Source organism: Lepidochelys kempii, chromosome 3 (assembly GCF_965140285.1).
Source record: "Lepidochelys kempii isolate rLepKem1 chromosome 3, rLepKem1.hap1, whole genome shotgun sequence".
Taxonomy (NCBI): Eukaryota; Metazoa; Chordata; order Testudines; family Cheloniidae; genus Lepidochelys; species Lepidochelys kempii.
In genome coordinates this window covers 178,448,258-178,473,746 of record NC_136382.1, presented here as the reverse complement: position 1 = coordinate 178,473,746, position 25,489 = coordinate 178,448,258, and the positions used below count along the sequence as shown (strand labels likewise).

At 42.7% G+C, this 25,489-nt stretch overlaps 1 protein-coding gene across 6 annotated transcripts in view; it reads right to left on the bottom strand.

Annotated features, from left to right (window-relative positions):
• Nucleotides 1–25,489, bottom strand: part of TTC7A (tetratricopeptide repeat domain 7A) — a 267,166-nt gene that overhangs the window by 49,613 nt on the left and 192,064 nt on the right. For 5 of the 6 annotated variants that reach the window (XM_073339137.2, XM_073339139.2, XM_073339140.2 and 2 more), the window contains 2 exons: nucleotides 21,141–21,275; nucleotides 7,213–7,415 (listed from right to left, as the gene is read on the bottom strand). In XM_073339137.2, coding sequence (XP_073195238.1) covers nucleotides 7,213–7,415; nucleotides 21,141–21,275 — 338 coding nt within the window. The remainder of the gene's footprint in view (nucleotides 1–7,212; nucleotides 7,416–21,140; nucleotides 21,276–25,489) is intronic. The other variant, XM_073339138.2, reaches the window with a different exon arrangement.

Below are 25,489 nucleotides of genomic sequence, written 5' to 3'. Positions count from 1 at the left end.
ATTCTCCATTAACTTATCTAGTTCTTTTTTAAACCCTGTTATAGTCTTGCCCTTCACAACATCCTCTGGCAAGAATTTCCATAGGTTGACTGTGCATTGTATGAAAAAATACTTCCTTTTGTTTGTTTTAAACCTGCTGCCTATAAATTTCATTTGGTTACCCCTAGTTTTTGTGTTATGAGAAGGAGTAAATAACACTTCCCTCTTTACTTTCTCCAGCCATGATTTTATAGACCTCTATCATATCCCCCCTTAGTTGTCTTTTTTCCAAGACTTTTTTGAAAAAGTCCCAGTCTTCTTAATCTCTCCTCCTATGGCAGACGCTCCAGGCCCCTAATAATTTTTGTCATCTTTTTCTGAACCTTTTCCAATTCCAATATATCTTTTTTTGAGATGGGGTGACCTCATCTGCATGCAGTATTCAAGGTGTGGGCGTACCATGGATTTATATAGAGGCAATATGATATTTTCTGTCTTATTCTCTATCCCTTCCTTAATGACTCCCAACATTCTGTTCGCTTTTTTGACGGCACTGCACATTTTGTCCCTTCTTCACTCGAATCAGGCATCAACTCTCTTTGCTTTGCCTGGGCGTCAGCAGGGAAGTCACTGAAAGCAGAGGAGACCCAGGCTCCTTACTTGCAGTAATGGGGATTCCACCTTAGACCAGGGCAGCTGGAAACAGAAATTACAGGGAAAGTCTGATTTCATCCCTGTAGCCCTGAGATAGAGCATGCTCTGTCACTCTGGGGTGGGGGCGGGGAGGGGAAGATGGCACAAGTGCGGTCTGGTCACACACAGGGGTTGTAAGGTGCTGAAGCATGCTCAAGTGTACATGGAATCTCTGGAGATTTCAGCAGCTAAATTCTAGCAGTTTCTACTGGGCATGTGTGAACTGAGATTCTTCAAAGGCTTTTCACTTGATTAAATTTAGGTGGATTTTTACAGCGATGGCAAAAGACACATGCTTGATAAAAAGACCATGCATTTGCCAAACTTCAAGCAGAGGAGCATGAGAGTGTCGCAAAGAAAAGATCACCAGATTTTTTTAACGTAAGTAAAGCAATAGTTCCCCCACCCACCCCTTGTTTTGTTCTTAGAAATGGCTGAACCATTTTGGCTAAAATTTTCTAAAAAAATTCTGCTGGAGGAGACACCTGGCATAGAAAATTTCAGCCCAAATGGTTAAAGTTTGACAAAGTTAGAAGTGGGGCTTCTATTTTGGGGGGTTTATAAAATTTCACTTTTGGGGGGTTTTTAAAGCAATTTTTGAGTTTTATGTAGATGTCCAAATATCTGGGGTTTCTCCTTATACCACCTATAATGAGTAATCTCTTTGTACTGTTCTCTAGTGCGCTGTAACACAGTACCGTTTCAAACAGCAGTAGGGAACCTTTGATGCACTCCAACAGGGTTTTCATGGACCAATTAAGGTGCAACACATTAGTGTGCTTCACAAATCGCCCCGTAGTCTTTATTACTGCTCTATGTAGAAAGCCCTTAGATAGAGGTAACCTTTTCTGGTGTTTATTGAATATACACAAATTTTCTTTTTTCTTTTTGTATAAGAAGCTAGCAAACAGGAATGGCTAACAGGGGAGTTGTTGGAGGAGCAGCATGAGTGGAGGGCTAGGTACACTTAGGATTCTTTAAACTTAAAGCCAAAAACACCCCCTGACAAAAACAAAAACATCAACAAAGGAACGAGCTGCGGGAGTAAAAAGAAAATGCAGGCAGAAGTCCAGGAACAGAGTGGAGCGATCCAGTTTATTGCACCCAATGCAGAATGTATGATTACCTACCCTATGGGCAGGTGGCATAGGTATGCATTCAGTGCAAGGAGCTCCTGGAGCTCAGAGACCGTGTACAGGCTTTGGAGACCAGAGTGGCTGAACTGGAGGAGCTAGGGGAGACAGAGAAGTACATAGATGAAACTTTCCAGGACACAGTAGAATGGTCCCACCCCTGGTCTGACAGCCTCTGTGCTGTTGAGGAGGATGAAAGTCACAGGGAAGGAGAACATCCAATTAAGCAGAGGGAAATGATCCCATAGTTGGAACGCTCCTTCCAGATGATGTTGTGGTATCCTCTCGCACTGAGGATACCTCTCTGGGGGAGGAAACTCCAGTTATTAGGAAGAGACAGGTATTAGTAATGGGAGATTCGATCATTAGAAACATAGATAGCTGGGTTTCCGATGACCAGGAGAATCACATGGTGACTTGCCTGCCTGGTACAAAGGTTGCGGATCTCGAGACATCTAGAAAGACTTATGTGTAGTGCTGGAGAGGAGCCGGTGGTCGCAGTATAAGTAGGTACCAATGACATAGGGAGGGATAGGAAAGAGGTCCTGGAGGCCAAATTTAGGCTGCTAGGTAAGAGACTGAAGTCCAGGACCTCCACAGTAGCATTCTCTGAAAGGCTTCCAGTTCCACGTGCAGGGCCACTTAGACAGGCAGAACTGCAGGGTCTCAATGCGTGGATGAGACGATGGTGTAGGGGTTTACATTTATTAGGAACTGGGGAAACTTTTGGGAAATGGGGACCCTATACAGGAAGGATGGGCTCCACCTAAACTAAAATGGAACCAGATAGCTGGCACTTAAAATTAAAAAGGTCATAGAGCAGTTTTTAAACTAAGGTCTGGGGGAAAGCCGACAGGTGCGGAGGAGCATGTGGTTCGGACAGAGACATCCCTTAGGGGAGGATCTATTAATGGAGATTATCTATGTCCTAGTAAAGAGGAGAGGAGGAAGATGATAAAATATAGGTAGGATCTGATGAGAAACAGTCAAATGAAAAAAAGTCCCATTCAATTACATCATGTAATGGCAAACAGCTAAAAAGTGACAAGTTTTTAAGTGACAAGTTTTTAAAGTGCTTACATTCCAATGCTAGAAGTCTAAATAATAAGATGGGTGAACTAGAGTGCCACATATTAAATGAGGATATAATGATATAATGGGCATCACAGAAACTCGGTGGACTGAGGATAATGGGACACAGTTATACCAGGGTACAAAATATATCGGAAGGACAGAATAGGTCGTGCTGGGTGGGGGAGTGGCACTATATGTGAAAGAAAGCATAGAATCAAATGAAGTAAAAATCTTAAATGAACCAAACTGTACCACAGAATCTTTATGGATAGTAGTTCCATGCGCTAATAAGAAGAATAGAGCAGTAGAGATATATTACTGATCACCTGAGCAGGATGGTGATAGTGACTGTGAAATGCTCAGGGAGATTAGAGAGGCTATTAAAATAAAAAAAACTCAATAATAATGGTGGATTTCAACTATCCCCATATTGATTCGGTACATGTCACCTCAGGACAGGATGCAGAGCTGAAGTTTCTTGACACCTTAAATGACTGCTTCTTGGAGCAGCTGGTCCTGGAACCCACACGAGGAGAGGCAATTCTTGATTTAGTCCTAAGTGGAGCATAGGATCTGGTTCAAGAGGTGAATATAGCTGGACTGCTTGGAATAGTGATCATAATATAATTATATTTAACATCCCTGTGACGGGGAAAACACCACAGCAGCCCCAAACTGTAGCATTTAATTTCAGAAAGGGGGACTACACAAAAATGAGGAAGTTAGTTAAAAAGAAATTAAAAGTGAAATCCCTGGAAGCTGCACGGAAACTTTTTAAAGACACCATAATAGAGGCTAAATGTATACCCCAAATTAAAAAACATAGTAAAAGAACCAAAAAAGTGCCACCATGGCTAAACAACCAAGTAAAAGAAGCAGTGAAAGACAAAAAGGCATTCTTTAAGAAGTGGAAATTAAATCCTAGTGAGGAAAATAGAAAGGAGCACACACTGGCAAATGAAGTGTAAAAATATAATTAGGAAGGCCAAAAAATAATTTGAAGAACAGCTAGCCAAAGACACAAAAATTAATAGCAATTTTTTTTAAGAACATCTGAAGCAGGAAGCCTGGTAAACAACCAGTGGGGCCACTGGATGATCGAGATGCTAAAGGAGCACTCAAGGACGATAAGGTCATTGCGGAGAAACTAAATGCATTCTTTGCATCAGTCTTTATGGCTGAGGATGTGAGGGAGATTCCCAAACCTGAGACATTCTTTTTAGGTGACAAATCTGAGGAACTGTCCCAGACTGAGGTGTCATTAGAGGAGGTTTTGGAACAAATTGATAAACTAATCAGTAATAAGTCACCAGGACCAGATGGTATTCATCCAAGAGTTCGGCAGGAACTTAAAAGTGAAATTGCAGAACTACTAATTGTAGTTTGCAACCTATTATTTAAATCAGCTTCTGTACCAAATGACTGGAGGATAGCTAATGTGAAGCCAATTTTTTAAAAGGGCTCCAGAGGTGATCCAGGCAATTACAGGCCAATAAGCCTGACTTCAGTACCAGGCAAACTGGCTGAAACTATAGTAAAGAACAAAATTGTCAGACACTTAGATGAACATAATTTGTTGGAGAAGAGTCAACGTGTTTTTTGTAAAGGGAAATCATGCCTCACCAATCTACTAGAATTCTTTGAGGGGGTCAACAAGCATATGGACAAGGGGGATCCAATGGATATAGTGTACTTAGTTTTTCAGAAAGCCTTTGGCAAGGTTCCTCACCAAAGGCTCTTAAGCAAAGTAAGCTGTCATGGGATAAGAGGGAAGGTCCTCTCATTAATCGGTAACTGGTTAGAAGAGAGGAAACAAAGGGTAGGAATAAATGGTCAGTTTTCAGAATGGAGAGTGGTAAATAGTGGTGTCCCCCAGGGATCTGTATTGGGACAAATCCTATTCAACATATTCGTAAATGATCTGGAAAAGGGGGTAAACAATGTGGTGGCAAAATTTTCAGATGATACAAAACTACTCCAAATAGTTAAGTCCCAAGCAGACTGTGAAGCGCTACAAAAGGATCTCACAAAACTGTGTGACTGGGTAACAAAATGGCAGATGAAATTCAGTGTTGATAAATGCAAACTAATGCACATTGAAATACATATAAAATGATCGGGTCTAAATTAGCTGTTACCACTCAAGAAAGATCTTAGAATCATTGTGGATAGTTCTCTGAAAACATCCACTCAATGTGCAGCGGCAGTCAAAAAAGCAAACAGAATGTTGGGAATCATTAAGAAAGGGATAGATAATAAGACAGAAAATATCATTTTGCCTCCATATAAATCCCTGGTACGCCCACATCTTGAATACTGTGTGCAGATGTGGTCGCCTCATCTCAATAAATATATATTGGCATTGGCAAAGGGCAACAAAAATGATTAGGGGTATGGAATGGGTTCTACATGAGGAGCAATTAATAAGACTGGGACTATTCAGCTTGGAAAAGAGATGACTAAGGGGGGATATGATAGAGGTGTATAAAATCATGATTGGTGTGGAGAAAGTAAATAAGGAAGTGTTATTTACTCCTTCCCATAACACAAGAACTAGGGTCACCGAATGAAATCAATAAACAGCATGGTTTAAAACAAACAAAAGGAAGGATTTTTTTCACACAATGCACAGTCAACCTGTGGAACTCCTTGCCAGAGGATGTTGTAAAGGCCAAGACTATAACAGGGTTCAAAAAAGAACTAGATAAGTTCATGGAGGATAGATCCATCAATGGCTATTAGCCAGGATGGACAGGGATGGTGTCCCTAGCCTCTGTTTTCCAGAAGCTGGGAATGACTGACAGGGGATGGATCACTTGATGATTACCTGTTTTGTTCATTCCCTCTGGGGCACCTGGCATTGGCCACTGTTGGAAGACAGGATATTGGGCTTGACAGACCTTTGGTCTGACCGAGTATGGCCGTTCTTATGTTCTTAAGGGTATTTTATCTGTATTTATCAGTTAAAACTGAAAATCAGAATCCCTAATGATAAGTTACTGAAAACAAGGTCTTATAATAGGAAGTACTAGCAAACCTTAATTGTAGGTGGTGCTACCATCCCTGCCTAAACTACAATACAATAATGAAAGCTATTGATAGCTATAAACTGATGGGTGCTCCTACATTTCTGATTTTTCTGCATTCATGACACTAAACAGAAGAAAAACTGTCCCTTACTATGGTCTCCTTTCAGGTGCTTGACCGATCTAGTACAGTATGGACCATGTATTTCATGTTAGGGACCATTAATCAAGAGAGATTCTATTGTGAAGACCCTCCGCCTCCTACTCCTGAATCTAGAACCCATAACTTCATTGCAGCAACCTAAGAACATGGTTATCTGAAAAAGTGATATCACAGCAACATTAAGGATATAAACTCGGGGTGATAGGGGAGCTGCTTTGTTATCTTCTCCCAATTAGCTGTACTGCAGCTGTTTGTTTCCTAGTTGTGCATCCAGGGCTTTACACTGATTATTCATTATTAGCATATCCCTCTCTTGTTGCCTGCAGCTCCCATTGCTCTAATCTCTCCAACTGCCTTTTCAGTTTGGTTTTATCCTCTTGTGTGTTTGATACTTCCATTTTGGAGTCCCCTATGAATTTGATCATGGTTGAATTTATGCTAAAGAAACACAAAATAGCCAACAAAGAAAGACACAAAGCAGCCACATGGAGTACAGAGTAATTCCACCTTGAAGTTCTCTATGAATCACGGGCTGAAAGCTACAGGCCGAGTATATATACATTTTTGTTTCTGTGATGATGAAGAACAAAAATATCCCCACTTTGCAGTTCTCCAAAAAAATCAAAGGGTGACATTCAATCCTGTGCAGACATCTAGCACAGGGCCTATGCACCACTCAAATCCTATTCAAGGCTGTAAGTGGGGAATTTTACCCTAAAACCATAGCTTGGTTCAGTTTTGGTTCGGTTCAGTTTTGGTTCAGATTTATAAACATTTTGCATGTATCTGCAAACATTCACTTCAAACCATATTTTCAAATGTAAGTGCACTGCTTAATAAAATGCACGGCTTTTCGTACGAAGCACATCTAAGATGATAATAAAGCAGTAAATAAACTTCCAAACTATCAATGTTGCAGCAATTAAAATATTTACGTCTGACACAAGTTCTGATGAGTTAAAGACTTTCAACCCAATCCTGAATTAGTAGGTTCAAGCTATCCAAATGATTCTTGGAATAAAGTAACTCACCCTCTGCATTAGAGAGACAATGGCATCCACTGCTGCTGTCAGACTCTTTCCCTCTTATTACAGTTAACCAGGAGCATAAACACCATAATGAAGCTGAGCCCCTGAAAACTCACCAGGCTGTGCATAATTTCCACTCCAGCTGGATTCACTGTAAGTGCCTCATCATACAATTGCTTAGCCTCCTCCAAACTGCCTTTCATCTCTGCAAGTCTCCCACGCATGTACAGCACAGTGTGAGATGTGGGGAAAAGACTAGCTGCCTCCTGGATACAAAAGCCTGCTTCTTCGAGATGCCGTTGTTCCATGAAGAGTTCAGCTACAAAACAAAAACTACCATTAGTTTAAATAATTCAGTAACCTTTATGCTTGTAATAATTACACTTTCTCCCTTAAACACATTAAATTAGAAGGTCTGGATCCTGCAAATGCTTACTATTATGGTTAGTGCTTACTACTGTGAGTAGCTCCATTGAATCGAGACTAATCTTAGCAGTAAGCATAGAGAAAGGTCTCAATTCAGGAAAGCATTCCTGGCAAACTTTAAGCACATCCTTAAAGTGCTGTCCTGAAAAGGGACAGACTTAAGTATGTACTTAAATGTTTTCTGAACTGGAGCTAAATATGTGCTGGATCTGGCCCTAAAAGAGCAGTATTAGTAGCTATGTAAGGCTATTGCCAAACAGATGGAAGGAAGGCAGAATAAGAAGTCATGGTTGTCTGGTGGGAGGTTTGACAATGTCAGAGTAATAGGATACATTTAACTGAGGGGGCAGTTTCCTTATTTAAAGGGGAACTCCAAACCTGATTTTTGTTAAACGGACTAATTTCTCTCAGTGAGTTTTCTGATTCTCTATAAAGGTCTATATTCTGTATATTATAAACATATTATATATTAAATGTCATATTTATTACTAAGAAACACAAGAATGCACTTGCCATGAAGACAGAGATCTTAAATGAAGTCACTAACTGAAAATGCGATTGTTTTGCTGTTTACTTTCCTCACCAAGTAGCAACTGTACTAATGCTTTTCTCGCAAAGAAAAAATGGAACAAGCATAGACTAATGCGCTTTACTGACACTAACAATTTGTTTGTTAATATAAACACGGAACACGATTTATTATGAACTAAATCCAACTCCTAATATTCTGAAAAACCTCAAAAAGGCTTCACAACAGGACATTCAGATTTCATTGAGCCATGTATTTGAAATAGGAGCTTCTAATATTAAAAACAAATACAGTAGTTCTCATTACTGCCACCAGGGAAAAGCAGCCTCAGTTTCTTTGTTCTATCACCTGATCATGTTACCTGTGCTAATCAGCTGTGGAGGCTGCTGGACTCATTTCTGTATTCATTCCATATTATAGTAAGCTGCAGCCTTTTAAAAGCTTGGTTCAAAATTTTCAAACTCAGGTGCTAAAGGGAGGCAACTGATTCCGTATTTCAACACCGATTTAAATGGCCAGATTTTCAGAGGCAATGAATAACTTCAACTACAAGAGAAGTCAACGGGAGCTGTTGAGGCTCAGCACTTCTGAAAATTAGGTGTCGAACCTTTAGACACCCTAGTCTGAAAATACTGTCCGTAGCTTGTTGGATGACACAGATGCTTCAAGGGATTGGTAAGGAGATACGGAGCTTTCTGTCTGCATGTGAACAGATCAAAAATACATCACAGGTTGGTAGTAACCAAAAGTTATTGCCATCTGAAGGCTGTTCCATGGCCTATCTGAAATAAGATTATGGCCTCAGTCTACATTGCAAGTGGCACTTATTAGCAGACTCCGAGTGGTCAAATAAGGAAGGGATACAATTTCTGACTCCCATCTAAACCCTGAGGGTGGTCTTTCCAGGTCATGGGTGGGACACTGTGGAGAAGCTTGCACATAGTTGGCCATGCCTGAGCTGTATGTAGATAAATGATGCCATTCTCCAGGGTTATCAATATTTCTCCTTTCATAAGCAAAACATTCACCTTTTAAAAGGAGTTCACTTTTTAAAAGAGGCCCATATACTCTGAAAAGTTCTGTGTATTATTTGCAGGAAAGAAACTGCATGCTTAACCAGAATAAAATCTCGGCATATACTTCCTTCCCAAGGCTCCAAGGGGATGCAGATATCTCATTAAGCTGAGGACATGCTGAACGTTATTCCAATTTTGTGGGCAGGCAATATTTTATTTGCTCTTCCCAAAGCGAACAATAGTTTTCCTGCCAAGTGTTGCATGGCAGCTGAGGATGTGCATATGGTAACAATGCTGACTTGGGTATGCAAAGTAACAATTCACAGCCTGAAGAAAAATACATTGTTTGCTAGCACAGAAGTATGAAGCAGCACAAGACCAGGGATGAAGTTAATGGGAGTTTCACCACTGATTTCGATGGGGTCAGGATTTTACCCCAATTATTAAGGGCCAACACCTGCACTCAGCTAGGAATAAGTTGCCAGCAGTAACATCCTTTAGGTTTGCAGGGAGGAAGAGGAGCACCCAGCACCTAGAAGACCTTGATTCAATAAACTACTTAAGTGTCTAATTTAAAGCACTTGAGTAGAACCACAGAAATAATTTGAAGTTAGGCACATGCTTAAGTACTTTTCTCAGTCGGGACCTGAATGAGGATAACAACAGTGGAAATACTGCATATGCATATTACCATCTTAGTTGCTCTGCTACCAACCAAAACAAAATGCAACTCAGACCATATAAGGTAAGAATGAAGGTCAGAAGGGAAGAATGTGAGATTACTTACAGCCTGTAACACAAAGTATGCAACGTGAAGAGTACTTATTCTTCCTTTTAGCTGTGCCTGTGTGTCTGTAAATCCTTGCAGTAATCACAATTATTAAAACAACTTGGAATATAAGTAAGATACACAAATTGTATTTTATGGTATGGTAATGTAACATATTAAACTTCAGTCCATTTCTTTGCAGGCTCAAAAGTCAAAAGATGATTTAAAGGTGTGGGAAGTTAATTTCCACGAAGAAAGAACAACATTGGACAACATCCAACTCTGTACCTTGTTTTTCTTTTCTAACAGATCGATTAAGAATAAGGACCTTCCTGACAGAAGCACAACGGAAGTGCTTTTGGGTTGGAGAAGCAAGTAAGGAAAGGAAAGCACCCAGCCAACTAAAAGATACCAAGGGAAATATTTTAGGTTTACATGTTTCCTAGAAATTTATTTTACACTTCTATTAGTCATTCATTCTATTTACAGATGAAAAAGATACATTTATAATCAAAATTGAAAAACCAAGGAGTCATTTAATCTACCTGGTTAATGCTCCCACCCCTTCACCATTATACTAAATATTGCCCTAGTATTGCCACATTAGCACAGTCCAACACATAGGATCACAGAGCATGCTCCCTTGCATCATCTTGCTTTCCATACATTTCTGACTAGTTACTTTGTTGGTACACTGGCAAGCCCCTAATAGGCAGCTCTATTTGGAAAAGATGCAACACCAGGTACATGCCCCAAAGCAGTCCAGGGGGTTGCTCCTCAGATGGAGTGAATAGAGTAAGATGGTAGATGTGATCTGCATTTCCTTACTTGTGAAAGGTTCTTAGTTTCAATGAAGTCATGCAGGAGTGTTAAACTGCTGGACTGAGGAATTACTCTTCCTTCTGTGTTATTTACAGCTTATGATTCCAAACAGGCTATATCCACTGGTATGGACACAGTATATTTCTCACAGCACAGCTATAAGTTTGACAGCTCCAATGTCAATCATCCTCATAAAGGCCCAATAAGAACAATGTAGTTGTGCCATATTAAACTGGGCTAAATGACCAGGGGTTCTCAGAGTGCTTCACAGTGAGACTACGTAAAAGAAAGATCATTTCAACCACTGCCTCTTCTACCAACCTCCCAGGGCCAACAGCAGCAACTGCTACCATGGACAGTTATTAGGAAGAATTCAGGAATTTTTAACAAGGCTGTGTCTGGGTGGATTGAGAGGGAAAAAACAACCCTGCACTGCCTCCTTTCCCTCTGCTTTTGAAGCCCAATCCTGCATCCACTGAAGTCAATGGGAACAGTTATTCTTCACCCAGTTCAATGGGTGAAGAATTGGCCCCTTAATCTCTTCTTCCCATTTGCTCTGTTCCTTTCTCTCCTTTGTTCCCCTGCACATGTTGCCCAGCCACCTATCCCTTTTCTCCCCTGCTCCCGTGGACACTCTTCTCTCGCTAGTGGCTCCAGACGCCTCTGACAACATTCTGTAATCACTATTTCCACTGGTCGCTCCAGTCTTAATCCTGGGTTTGGTGTGAGAGGCGAGTTCACATAGCCTTTCTTATGTAGCAACAACCCTGAATAGGCTGGCTCCACCTCCTTGCTTCCAGCCATTTCCGCTGGCATACAGTCTCATTTACATTTAGTTGGAACCAAGGAAAGGCGCCAACATCAAACCACCTACCAGCAGCAAATACTCTGCAGACCACACTTTGAGAACTTCTGCCTTAGACTCTCTAGCTGTTTAGTTCTTTGACAGCATCCTGTTAAATAGTTCATCTAAATAGAATAATAGCCATTTCTACATCAAAGAGCAATTAAGAGTTTAGTGCTGGACCTTAAACTATGACTTTATTCTGGGGCATGTGCGTGTTTCAAAGTGGTATAAAGAATGATTCTCCCTGTCACCAAAGAATCCTTTTCACAGAGGTAGGAACAATGGGAATTCTATCCAAAGGAACAAGATACTTTAAGTGACTTTCTTAATGTGATCCACCCAGAGCAAAATCTCAATCCTTCTGAAGTTTGAACACATTCACTGGTATCGGAGATGCAATGTTTAACTCTGACAGCTGCCCCAAAGCTGATTGCACCATTCCATTCTGTGTGTCAGCTGGATCTGAAATACTGATCTAAGCATCATCTGCATAAACAATACCGCTGCAAACTACAGTGCTTAAATAATGCTACAAATACCACACAGTAAAATGACCATGGGGGGAAGCCTTGGGGGACCTCCTCTCCCCATACTGTAAGAAGATGACAGTTCCTACAATTATATGTGGTCATATATTTTCTGTTCCACTGAATTCATTTGTTTTCAGAAGCTGTTGGCATTTGGTACCTCAACAGCCCGTGGCCTTGTAGAGAGAGCCACTTCTTTGCTTATGCTTTCATCAGTGATTAGTCTCTTTATTGCCCCTGAAGAGAGATTTTTTGCTTCTGTAAGACGACCTTAACGTTTAATCATCAACCAATCCTGTCTGCCATTATCACATTATTATGCACAGGGCTGAGGATTCAGGGGCAAGTTAGCCAGAGGATTCTCTGGGATACATCCTAAACCTAACCGACTCATTTGATACAAAATGTATATGCTGGGAAGGTGGAGAGGGTGAAATCATCATGTATTCCCAAGCCAGCTGCAGAAGCAGAGCCTAGCTGCTTATTTCTTTGAACCCTGATAATTGATTTAGATTCTCAAGGCTGTCTTTGCAAGGAAAAGGGCTAGAAAATACCTGTAAAATGGAATCTGAGGGAGTGACATACATTTCTTATTTCAAAAACAATAGGGTGCTTGGTCACAGGCTACACAGGGCCCAAAGGATGACTCAGCAACTTTGTTTACAAAAGTTACATAATAATGACACAGAGTTATGTGTATATGTCACAGAGAATGACACAGAGTTACAACAGGTCACTTGTCATACCAATGGTTGCCAATGTGGAGTCCCTGTGGGGACCTGCCATGGGTCATGCATGGTCACCAAGTGAAATTAACAGGCAGCAGATTTAAAACAAACAAAAGGAAGTATTTCTTCACACAACACATAGTCAAACTGTGGAACTCTTTACCAGAGGATGTTGTGAAGGCCAAGACTATATAACAGGGTTCAAAAAAGAACCGTCTGCCCGAAGCTGGGAATGGGAGAGGGGGGATGGATCACTTGGTGATTACCTGTTCTGTTCATTCCCTCTGGGGCACCTGGCCTTGGTCACTGTTGGAAGACAGGATACTGAGCTAGATGGACCTTTGGTCTGACCCAGTATGGCCGTTCTTATATTCTTATGATCTGTCCCATAAGCCAGGGCTGGAATAAGCCAGAACAGTATTCTGGCACTTTTGCTGCATGGAGGATGCCATTTTGTTCTCAAAATGGCATCCTCAGCACAGCATGAGCTCACACGCACTGTGCGTGAGAGATCATGTTGGCGGGGACATTCCCATGCTGGCAGGTGCATTCTGGTAGTAATGCAAACAAAAGGGGTCCAGGACAGTTAGGCGCCAAAGGGGTCCTTGGAAAAAAAAGTTTGGAAACCACTTCTCTATACTATGGCTCATTCCAAACAAAGCGGTTGCAAAATGTACCAAAGAGCCATATTAAACTTAGGGACAAATCCTTTAAGTGAGCACGTAATGACCGTCATTTTAGCCGACACATCGTAGGTTGTACTGGAAACCTCCAGAGCCAAAAGCATCAGTCGCTACAGTTTGAGCTAAAAATGTACCTGTATCTGGGGGCTGTAACACACACACTCTGTGGATCAGAATGGCGCAGAACACTCACTGACCAGAGGTTGTATGCACATAAGACCAAAAAGCAGGAGAGCTGTCAAAGTCGTGCTGTGTGGGGGCAGCCAAGGGCAGTCTGCCTGGAGAGGCCCTGCATAACTGGCCCACATTGAACCACTGCTCCATGGCAGGATGGAGGCAGGGCAAGGATGGTCAAGGCCCACATGTCCACACATGATGCAGACCCCAAGCAGGGTCAGTGCAGTGGTCCAAATCCACTACTAAGGCCAGGGACATCCAATTACTTTTAAATAGTAATTATTTTTTAATCATAACATAATTAACCTGTTGAACTCACTGCTAAAAGACTTCATTAAAGCTAAGAGCTTAAAATGATTCTAAGAAAGATCAGACATTTATATGGATAAGAACATCCACAGTTACATTATACAGGGTAAAAATGTACACAGAATATAAACTGTCATGATGTAGGGCAGAAGCCATACACTAACTGATGGCAGGAAGAAAGTTCTCCTATGGGCAGGGTGTTGTTTTTTTTTTTAATTATAAGATTTTTTGCACCTTCTCCTGAAGCATCTGGTAGTGGCTGCTGTCAAAGACAGGACTCTGGAGTAGCTGTACCACTGGTCTGATCCTGTATGACAATTCCCAAGGTCCTATGATCAGGAGTGTTTTCCACAGCTGGCATGTGAAAATGTCCTGCTTTTTTCATAAGTGATTTGTGTGTGCACCTTATTCCCATCTAAGGCCCTGATCCTGAGAGATGCTGACCAACTGGGAGTTGCAGGTGCTCTATACCTCTCAGGTGTGGCCCTAACTCTGGAACTCTCTTTAGCCATCATCTGCGAGGCACCAAGCCATTACCGTGCCTTTTACTGGTGGATGCTGAAGATTTAGTTTATGTAATTTTAATGTTCTTTTGCCTTCTTTCTAGGGGCTGGGTTTTGGAAAAAGTATAGGCATGTAGGATTTGCCACCTTCTATCAGATTACTGGTCCACAAAGTCCAGTATCCTGCTTTTGGCAGTGACCAATATCTGATGCCTCAGAGGAAGGTGAAAGAAATCCATAATGTGCAGAACTGACTATGAGGAGAAGAGTCCTTTTGGTTTCTCTGGGCTGTTTACAAGAGATGTTGGATGGAGGTAATGGCAAGACAGAGATGAACCCAACCATCCCCATGGTTCAGAGGTGTTTGCATTTGAGAGTTTAGCTCAGGCTCCTTTCTAAACAGACACTTGGCCTATGCTGGAGGAGCCTGGAGCAGGGTCTACTAAACGGGAAGACCTAGTGATACCAACGATGGCTTCCTTCCTTCAACAATAACATTTCACAGGGAACAAGGGCACCTCACATTATTGCTCCTTCCATCCAGATTCAACATGAAATGTAATCCACACCTCCTATTAAACATTCCAGGCTAGGAGAGTAAATACTATGGGGCAGCCTTCCTTATTGTGAATCTTTGTTCAGCTGCATACTTGCTTTGTAGTAAATGCTCTGATGTTAAGCATAAGTCTTCTTCCCCCTCTCCCAGGTTCCAGCTTCTTGTATTTATCTAGTTTATGTGACTGGAAAGAACACCCAGCAAACCTGCAGCATTTTAAAAGCTCAAGAATTCAAATAATGAATGGGCAATTCTAAAATTTCAAAGCACTTTTTGAAACAAAAATATTTAAACTGCTTCAGCAGCTGCTACCACATTGTAGGATAATGGCTGATCCTCGATATCTCACCAAAGCTGGTAAAGAAATCTTACAAATCTTAAACAACTTCAGCAACAACGCAATGTTTGAGGGGGCTTAGGGTCATTGCAAACTAAGGAGGGAAAGCATCTAAAACACTTGTTCAAACAGCACTAATGTGAGTACTACTGGTTGATCTGCATGGCATTACACAAGAATATTTGGAGAAAATAGGCCACGCCCTTTCCTGTCCCCTCCATCGTTCCATTTCCTGCCGTAGCATCCGTGATGTGGCTGTGTGGATCCTGGCCCGTCAGGGCTGAGGATGCCAAGCCTTAGCCCCGCAACACTTTCTTGTGGAACAAGGTCCATCTCCTCTAACGTAGCTCCTGTTTCCCAGGAATTGGCCCATAATAAATAAAATTAAAAGCATTTTGTGAAGGAAGAAAAACCTTCTACTGTAGATAAGGCCAGGGAGCAGATGTTTTCCATTAGCTAACTGTGCCATTCTGCATTGGCTCTCCTCACATTTATGGCACATTCACTGTAATATTTGTAAAGGGTTAATTGCTGACATGTTTACTGAGTTAGAAACTGGCTCTCCCAAACTCACCACATTCTGATGGGGGTGGAATAATTCTCCTAGTAATTTCTTTTTAAGTGTATCTCTGAAAAAAATCATCTAGAGATCTACCTGCTAAAATTTGTAGATTGTGTTTAGCAGGCATCTAGCCAATCCCATATCAAATTATAAGAGGTACTTTGCTGTGAGTAGCCATATTTGGTAAAGTACTGGGTTAGGCAAGAAGCTAATTGTTAGATTAAGAGTGCTAGTAATGGCAAACAAAGTGGACATTGTAGTCAAAAGAAAAGCATAAAATAATATAGCCACACAGGTTGAAGTAACAGAGCTCTGCTTATTAAGACGATCTTGCAGTATTCAAAGGCTAGTATGCAGATAAGGCACACAGTTATTAGTAGCCCGCATCAAAACCACAAAGTTCAGAGTAGAAATAGCTCTACAGAACAAAGATATTTGAAAGTTTTAAAACATTGCTTTTCTGTGTTAACACGTCACTCTGACACAAAAGCCATCTTGTTGAAAGGATTCAATAAAACTCAAGGTGAGGCTCAACCCTAAACCTGAACTTTAATTTTTTTAGTTGTTCCCTTTGCAGAATAACCACTTTTATGTTTTCAAAAAAAGATGAAAAAGAGCACTGACAAGATATTAACAGGGAAAAGCTGGTGAGAACATTCCTTAGGCCAGATTTCTTTCTGCAATGGATTAGCAGCCCTATAAAAATTAACTTCTCAGATCCCTCTTTCAGAATACACGTTTATACACCCACAGTGACTGGCAAATAGAATCGTAGAAGATTAGGGCTGGAAGAGACCTCAGGAGGTCATCTAGTCCAAGCCCCCGCTCAAAGCAGGACCAACACTAACTAAATCAGCCCAGCCAGGGCTTTGTCAAGCCGGGCCTTCTAAACCTCTAAGGATGGAGATTTCACCACCTCCCTAGGTAACCCATTCCAGGGCTTCAACACCATCCTAGTGAAAAAGTTTTTCCTAATATCCAACCTAGACCTCCCCCACTGCAACTTGAGACCATTTCTCCTTGTTCTGTCATCTGCCACCACTGAGAACAGCCTAGCTCCATTCTCTTTGGAACCTCCCTTCAGGTAGTTGAAGGCTGCTATCAAATCCCCCCTCATTCATCTTTTCTGCAGACTAAGTAAGCCCAGTTCCCTCAGCCTCTCCTCATAAGTCATGTGCCCCAGCCCCCTGATCATTTTCATTGCCCTCCACTTGACTCTCTCCAATTTGTTTACATCCCTTCTGTAGTGGGAGCCCCAAAACTGGACAAAATAATCCAGATGTGGCCTTACCAGTGCCGAATAGATGGGAATAATCACTTCCCTCGATCTGCTGGCAACATTCCTACTATGCAGCCCAATATGCTGTTAGCCTTCCTGGCAACAAGGGCACACTGTTGACTCATATCCAGCTTCTCATACTATTCTGATGGTATTCATAGCTAGGGTTCTTAATAGTAAAAGTACTGCATACCATTTGCAAAGCACAGCAGGGGGATTACTTACAGCTTCCTCTGGTGTAGGGATGGGGCAGTATTTTTTAAAGTTATTATTAATTTATATTGTTTTGTAATAGTGACCTGAGGCCACTCAGATCAGAATTGGGCCCTCAATGTATTATCTGCTGTACAAACATAAAATAAAGGAAAATGTGAAACAGGGTGCATGTGCCCCTCCTCCAAGAAGGGGAAGTAATGTTTAATCAACTCTCCAAAGGGAAAGCCTGAGTGCAAACTGACTATCCTGGAAGAAGGAGTAGTCAGTTGGAACTTGTTGAAGGAGACTTTGAAAGGGGCAGCATGGACCTGGGTTCCCAAGAAGAACTAGACGCACAGCCTGGCCCCTGTTTCAGGACTGCTTTTAAACGCATGCTTAAGCCCCCTTCCTGAAGACAAATATTCTGCTGAACTGAGGCCCTGGTGAGGAGCTGCTTCTAGGACCTGCAGCAAAAAGCATTTAGGCTTATTAATACAAATATCTTGACAGGACTGTTGACACCTTTAAGAGAAAAGCTATTGCGCCAAGGACTAAGGCTTGTTATTAAAAACCCAGAATCAGACAAACCACAGCTGCCTGAAGGCACGGGTATGCACTTGATTGTGTGCTGGGACCTTGAAGTGGCAATAGGCTGGGGGGAGGGATAGCTCAGTGGTTTGAGCATTGACCTGCTGAACCCAGGTTTGTGGGTTCAATCCTTGGGGGGGCCATTTAGGGATCAGGGCAAAAATTGGGGATTGGTCCTGCTTTGAACAGGGGGTTGGACTAGATGACCTCCTGAGGTCCCTTCCAACCCTGATATTCTATGAAAACATGTACTTTCAAAGTTTCCAAGAGACTTAATCATTTATGGTAACAATTCCATTCTACTAAGGTTCCTATACCACACTTATCATATGGTAGCTGCACACCTTCCAAAGCTGCATAAAGCAACATGACTTGCATCTGTCAACTGTGATTCCCTTTCCTCCATTCCTTTCCCTCTTGGGGTTTGTTCCCATAGATATAATCTGAGGGCTATTATGTTTGATGTCTTTACGTGCTTGTTAGCAAAGGCAAGGTTGAAAAGCTGCTTCATATACTTGGAGGGGAAGGTGGAGAGGTTTGGGTTAGTTCTTAATTTTTGCAGGAGTTCATTCCACAGTCTTGGACTGAACCCCAAGAAAGCTGTCACCTGCAAAGATGAGTTTACCCTAGTGGTAGACAGGTCCACTGTGCCTGAGGAGTTGAGGATGGTTTGCATTATGGAGCATGAGGTGGTATTTAGGATCGATCTGTCCCATAGTTGTTTGCTTTGGTTAATGAAATTGTAGTCTATTATGAAGAAAAGGACTGTTTTAGTAAGGCACATATTAATATGGGACAGATTGGGGACTGGATTTGTCCAGGAGATCCTAGTCTGCAGAGGATGTGTCCAGGAGATCCTGGTCTTCAGAGGGGCGAGGGGATCCCAGGCTCTGGGGGCAGGTGTCCCAGGGGATATTGGGCTCTGTGCAGTGGTGCACTGTGTGAGGCAGGCACAGGGGAGACGCTGTGGGAGCCCCCAGGATTAGCTTGCTGCACTCCTGCCCCTGCACTCAGCACCTCAGCTGCCACAGGGGGAAGAGCCCAGGGGAGCTGCAGCACCCGCGCCGCCCAGCACAGAGCAAGAGAGCAGGTGCCTGGGAGCAACCAGCGGCACTGCAGAGCAAGCTGCCAGACAGCCTGGGCACTAAGGATGCCAGAGTCTGCTGGGACGGGGCTTGGATAAGCCATGGATTTAAACGTTGCCTAAAGGTCAGCGAGAGCTGAGGTGGGGCCCCAGGGGCAGGTACATCCCTTCCATAAGTGTAGTTTGACTGCTGTATTTGGGGAGTCGGGGGGGAGGGGGGGAGGCAGCGTGTGCGCGCTGAAGCCAGTTCTCCTGACTCACTGGCTCTCCCCCCCCCTACCTGGAGTGATACCTGGGCTGCTGGTGCTGTGGGGGACAGCTTAATGGGGGTGAGGAGCAGCTGTGGGGCGACCTGTGGGGCTGCCCCCGGAGCACAGGGAGCTGCAGCCACTCAGGCAATTCAGACACACACTGCCTCTCCCCATCCCATCCCCCTTCCTCTCCCCACTGTCCTCTGCCCCCCCTTCATCCCCCTTCTCCTTCTCTTCCCCCTGCCTCTTCCCCCACCCGTCCCCCATTCCCCTTCTCTTCCCCCACACCTCCCTCCCTTCCCCCGCCCCGGCCGCAGACCGAGCATAGCAGCTCGGCATTCCCAGAAATTGGGGGTGGGGGACAGTCGCACGTGACCCTCCCCTGTTTGGGAGGAGCAACACCTCCCCAACTATGTCCATCCCCTCCCTGTCTCCCGACACTGCAACTCCCACCCCTGAGCTGGGTTCCGTCTGCCAGGAACAGGACTCATCTGCCACCTGCAGAGCTCGGGGCTGGGAACGGTAGCCACACACAAAGCCTGCCGGCCCTGGCTGAACAGGGGCTAGCGCTGATGATGGGGCACTCCCTGCTCTCAGCCACCCCAAAGGCAGGTTTCTTTTGTTAAAAGTGGAGGGGCCATGATGCCCACTCCCAGCTTGCGGTGCCCCTGGGCCCCCAGACCCTCCAGCTGTCCTGGGTGGCACACCCTGGTGGGCAGGGACACAGGCAAGGAGCTGCTCTCAGGCACCCCAGACTCCCACCCGGAGCAGGAGGAGGGTCCAAGGCTCCCCACAGTGACCTGGGCTCCCTCTGTGGCTCTGGCCCGGCTCCAACTTCTGGCCTAGCCAGGGGCGGGGCCTCAGAGGGTAGAGGAGGAGCAGGAGGTGGGGCCATTGTTCTGGCGGTCCTAAGGGTCCCCAAATTGATCAGGGACCCTGAGCACAGGCCTGTGTGTTAATCCAAAATATTTGGCTGCAAGAAGCCTGAAATTCAACTAGTTTGACTTTTGGTCTCCATAGTGCCACTGTAGATATGTATAAATGTGTTGACAGTTATTCATTAACACTATACCCATATTTTCTGTCTGTAATGCCCAATCAACCTTAATAGTTTCTTTTTAAAGAAGCCCTTATAAACAAATCTTTGATAAAGGTTCTCTCATTCATAAGAAGCAGTTTCATTTAATCAGTAAACACAAAGGCTGGTCTGTTGTAAAGCCTATTAGACATTTGTTGAGCTAACTCCAACCCCTCTTTCGGCCACATACTGTCAAAAGCAAAATACTTTTAAAAATTAATTAATTGATTCTCATTCTTTATGAATGGCACCATGGGTGAAATCCTGACTCCACTGAAATCAATTGGGAGTTTTACTAGGATTTCATCCCAGGTCTCTATCTACATTTGGGGTTTAAGACTCCCAGGAATGTGATATGTAAATGACTGATGCAACTGATGTCACCATTCACACAAATAGATGCAATAGCTCTTTGTTTACATATAAGTATGTAAACGTATAAACCCAGATCACTCTCAGATTTAAGATTACATACACAACAGACTGCTTAATCCCTTCCAATAAGTATGATGCAGATGAGATGGGAGAAGATTATTGGTATGGCCAAACTACCAATGCAATGGATTTTAACTTTTAAGATGTCTACCTCCACTGTATTTGAAGTTTCTGTAGCCCTTGACACAAATATAACATCCTATAATTTAGCGGCCTCATCTTGCAATCTTTTTATTGTGCAGGATAGTGAGGGTTTACCGGATAAAACTTTAGATATGAAGGGAAGATTGGACTGGTTTTTAAGTTCTGCATAGGGACTAATAGCAAAAACATGGAGACGTACCAGCTTGGAGCCAGATTTGTTCCAGAGTTGTCCAGAGTTGCATGGGTCCTTGCCTCAGGGCAGTATTCTGCACAGTTACTTCAGACAGGGCCTGTTCCAGTCGTGAAGCAGCAACAGAAGAGGCGCGCTGTGAGCCTAAAAACCAAACAATGATGAATGTACAATCCACCATTTTCCCTTGGCTAATGAAAGACCGTGGTCTGATTCTTCCCTCCACTGTGCCAGCTTTATGCTAGTGTAACTCCAATGACTTCAAACTGTTGGAACAGAATGGAGATTCGGACCCTGCAGCTTTTTACTTTGTAACAGATTAATTCAATTTTCAGACCCCTGGATTACTCAAGGGCTGCAGCTCAAAACAAACAAACAGATTAGGGGCTGGTCTACACTGGCATTTTGCAGCGCTGCAACTTTCTTGCTCGGGGGTGTGAAAAAACACCCCTCCAAGAGCCGCAAGTTTCAGCGCTGTAAAACGCCAGTGCAGAGAGTGCCCCAGCGCTGGCCTTGCCAGTGCAGACTAGCCCTGAGACACAGACAGTAATTTTACAGAAGTCTGCTTAGCAACCTCAAGGAAGCAACAATATTTTGCTCACCTGGAAAGGAGAATTCCCAAATCAAATCTATTGTAAAATACTCGCTGATAATCAGATTTATTTACAGAGACACTGTCAAACTACAAATTATGGACTATTAATAAGAAATCTCGGTAAAATATTACAAACTTGGTTAGAACAATTCGCCTAGCATGTAAATTTCAAGTAACATCAATATCATTCCACTGGTTTAGACACCTGCTTGATTTTTCTTTTAACCTTGGGCAGTGGAAAAATCTCAGAGCTTTGACTACATTAACCTTTAATATGTCCTATACTATTACGTAAGCATAATACATTTAGAATTTCCATCTCTGCAAACAGAATACTATATCAAACATTGTTCCTTAAAGAAGTGCATGGACAGAGTGCCCATAGGTTTCCAGAGCCGGGCATGAGCAGGGTCATGTGCCCATGCATATTACGGAGTACCAGGATGCCTATCACCTAAGAAAAGGTTACTAAATGGGAGGAAAAATAAACCTGATCCGAAATCAGAGTTTGGTTTTAAGCTTCTAAAATAACGTCAAGAAAGTAGGTAAATTGGAGCATAAGCTTTCGTGATGAAGTGAGCTGTAGCTCACGAAAGCTCATGCTCAAATAAATTTGTTAGTCTCTAAGGTGCCACAAGTCCTCCTTTTCTTTTTGCAAATACAGACTAACACGGCTGCTACTCTGAAACCTTTAAAAATGTAATTGATCTCTTCCTAAATGCATTCTTTAAGTTCCTACATATTTTCAAAGACATTCCTGGTCTAAAGAAAAGGAGTACGTGTGGCACCTTAGAGACTAACCAATTTATTCCAAAGAGATGACAATGTGGTAACGTAATAATTATGGCTTCAAATTATTTCGGGGTTTTTGATTCTGCAATCAATCTATCCTGATTCTTAAATTAGTGACCATTGTCACAGTATCTGAGTGCTTTAAAAACAGTATGCATTTATATATTTCTCTCCCAAGACTGTCTTTTTCGAAGCATGTTACTTAAAAAGCCGATTCCATGATTTATGGACCTGTTCTGATTACATGGACAGGGCAGACATGAGTCTGTTTCATTCACATCCCCAGAGCCTAGGGAAATCCTGATCTCCTTCTGAGACAGATCTGGGAGACTGCACCATTTCAGTGCAACTTTGGTATTCTGTTGAGATTCAGGCTGTGCCATACAGGTGAACGCCCACTTATAAGCTAGTAAAGGATCCATCTATCTCAAAGCAGACTTTCTAGGCACATTGTTTCTCAGTTGTACTTCAAAAATATAGTTCTGTCTCTATCCCTACAATGTATTAGTTGGGTAGTTTCAAATAAAAGTAAAGCACGTGATTTGAGTTTGATCCTGCCAGCCACCGAGTTCCTCAACTTGCAAGGTAGTCAAAGGGAGTTGAGATGCTCAGCATCTTGCAGCACAAGGCTGTTAGTGTTTATTAAGCTGAGTGGCTTTTACATTTTCTTAATTTATAGTTGTTCCCTCTTCCATGCACACTTAACGACATAAGTGGATCATGGTAGATGCTATGATAATACAAATAATAAACAACATTAATAAGTAGAGATTACAAAATCATTTCCTCTGCAAGTGTAGGATATAGTCTCCTGCCAGAAGAAATACCCACATATTAAGCTCACGTATCCTTGATCTTAGACAGAAGGCAAGAGAAGTGCAAAACTGTCTTTTTCAATAGAAGCGTAAATCTTACATAAACTCGAACAAAAAAAGCACTGAAATCCCACACCTCAGAATTTTAATTTCATGCTCCAAAACATGAAGATGTTGGAGTAATACATTATTACATCAATTAGTTATTTACTCCAGTGTCTTTTTTTAACAGCTTCACTAGACAGAACAAAGTCTACATCTTGCAGTAAGCTCTCCTCACATTTGGAGAAAGAATCATAAAAATAAGAAAATTGTTTTTACTCATTGCATAAGTCATATAAATGTATCTAGAGAAGTTATAAAGCATTGTTCTAAGATCATCGTGGGACCAAGAATCAAGTTTAGTATCTGTCTGTGAAAAATCAGTCAGTGGGGGAAAATCAAAATGGTACCACAAGTCAGAAAAAGAATGGAACAGCAAAGCACCTGATTGGGCTCAGTGAATTTAGTTAGGAGCATTGCTCCAGTCAGAAGGAGCTGAAGAAAACAAGGAGGAGCTAACGTTCCTGGCAGCAAAACTAAGGCCATGTCTACGTTAGGAAGCTTACAGCGGCACAGCTGTACCAATGCAACTGTGCTGTGGTAAGATCTCCCGTGTAGCCACTCTGTTTTGATGGGAGAGAGCTCTCCTGCCGACATAATTAAACCACCCCCAATGAGAAGCGGTAGTATCTCCTGCCGACATAGCGCTGTCCACACTAGCGCGTCTACCGGTATAACTTACGTCACTCTGGGCTGTGTTTTTTCACACCCCTGAGTGACACAGTTATACTGACAAAAGTGCTAGTGTAGATACAGCCTAAAATTCTAGCATAGAATAATCTCATTGTGGGGTATAACTGAAAGAGAGGATGGTGTCAAACAATCTGAATAATCCTCCCTGCAGTGAAGATTCCAGAGAGCGAAATGACTGAACATTACCATTCCACTGCAGTGTATTCCCAGGGGATTTCTGCAAGGAAACTAGAGCCTGCTCCAGATTGATCCAAAATCAAGGCAATCAGCACCAGTTACAGCTGAGGGTGCTGATTGCCTTCCACCTATGACTAAAGGGACCCAACCTAGGGCACTGAGCCCAGCAGCCTCTCTCCCCCTTCTTCATATGGGGAACAAAAAGAAGCAGACTTTGGAAAGCCCAGATCTCTGGAACTCTTTCTCCAAATCAGCCAGGGTTCATGGAGTAAATCAGGTCTTTGCAGCATCACCCACCCTCCACATTGGGAGCAACAGCAGCCGCCACACGCCATGAACTTTGAAACTTGGACTTTGGAGAGGAAGGGGAAAGGGCTCCCTGCCTATAGATGGACTGTACACAGCACAGGTCTTGTGAGTGTGAAAGAAAGCGCTGAAATCATCTCTGGAGATTGGCATGGCTCAAGGGCGTGCCAGTGATGCCCCTTTCCCCTGATAATGTGGCAGCCACAAAAGTGATTTCTGGAAGGAAAAAAGAGCATGGATTTAGAAAGATCCCAAATCAGAGCTCCTTCCACAAGGCAGTCAGCATCAGTTACAGTGGAGGGTGCAGGGGTTAATTTGACCTAGTTTTCTCAGGTTAGACAACAAAAATCGAGGCATACAACATTTAAAAAATTCAGTTTAAGTGACTTGCCCGAAGTCATGTACTGAGGCAATAGCTGAGATGGGACTAGAACCCAAGTCTCATGAGTCCCTGCCCCTATCCATTGGGCTATAATGCCTCATTGCAAAAAGCCTGTTCTTTAAAACACAGCCATGGAGACTGCGTCCTTAACTCCCCTGTAAGTCAACTGAAGTAGCACACTCTTACATTAGTGTTGAATTTGACTTGTTCTCTTCAATAATCCAAATTCATATTGCAGGACCCTGCCTCATGCAGACAACGGAAAAGGGGATTTAAACAACGTATGGAGACTCATCATAGCAGAAGGTAATACAAGGAAATGGAATAAACAGATTAAAAATTACATGAATAGATGTGCACAGAATTGATAAGATTACAATGTTATAAATAGAAAAGGAGTACTTGTGGCACCTTAGAGACTAACAAATTTATTTGAGCATAAGCTTTCGTGAGCTACAGCTTACTTCAGCAGATGTAGTCGATGAAGTGAGCTGTA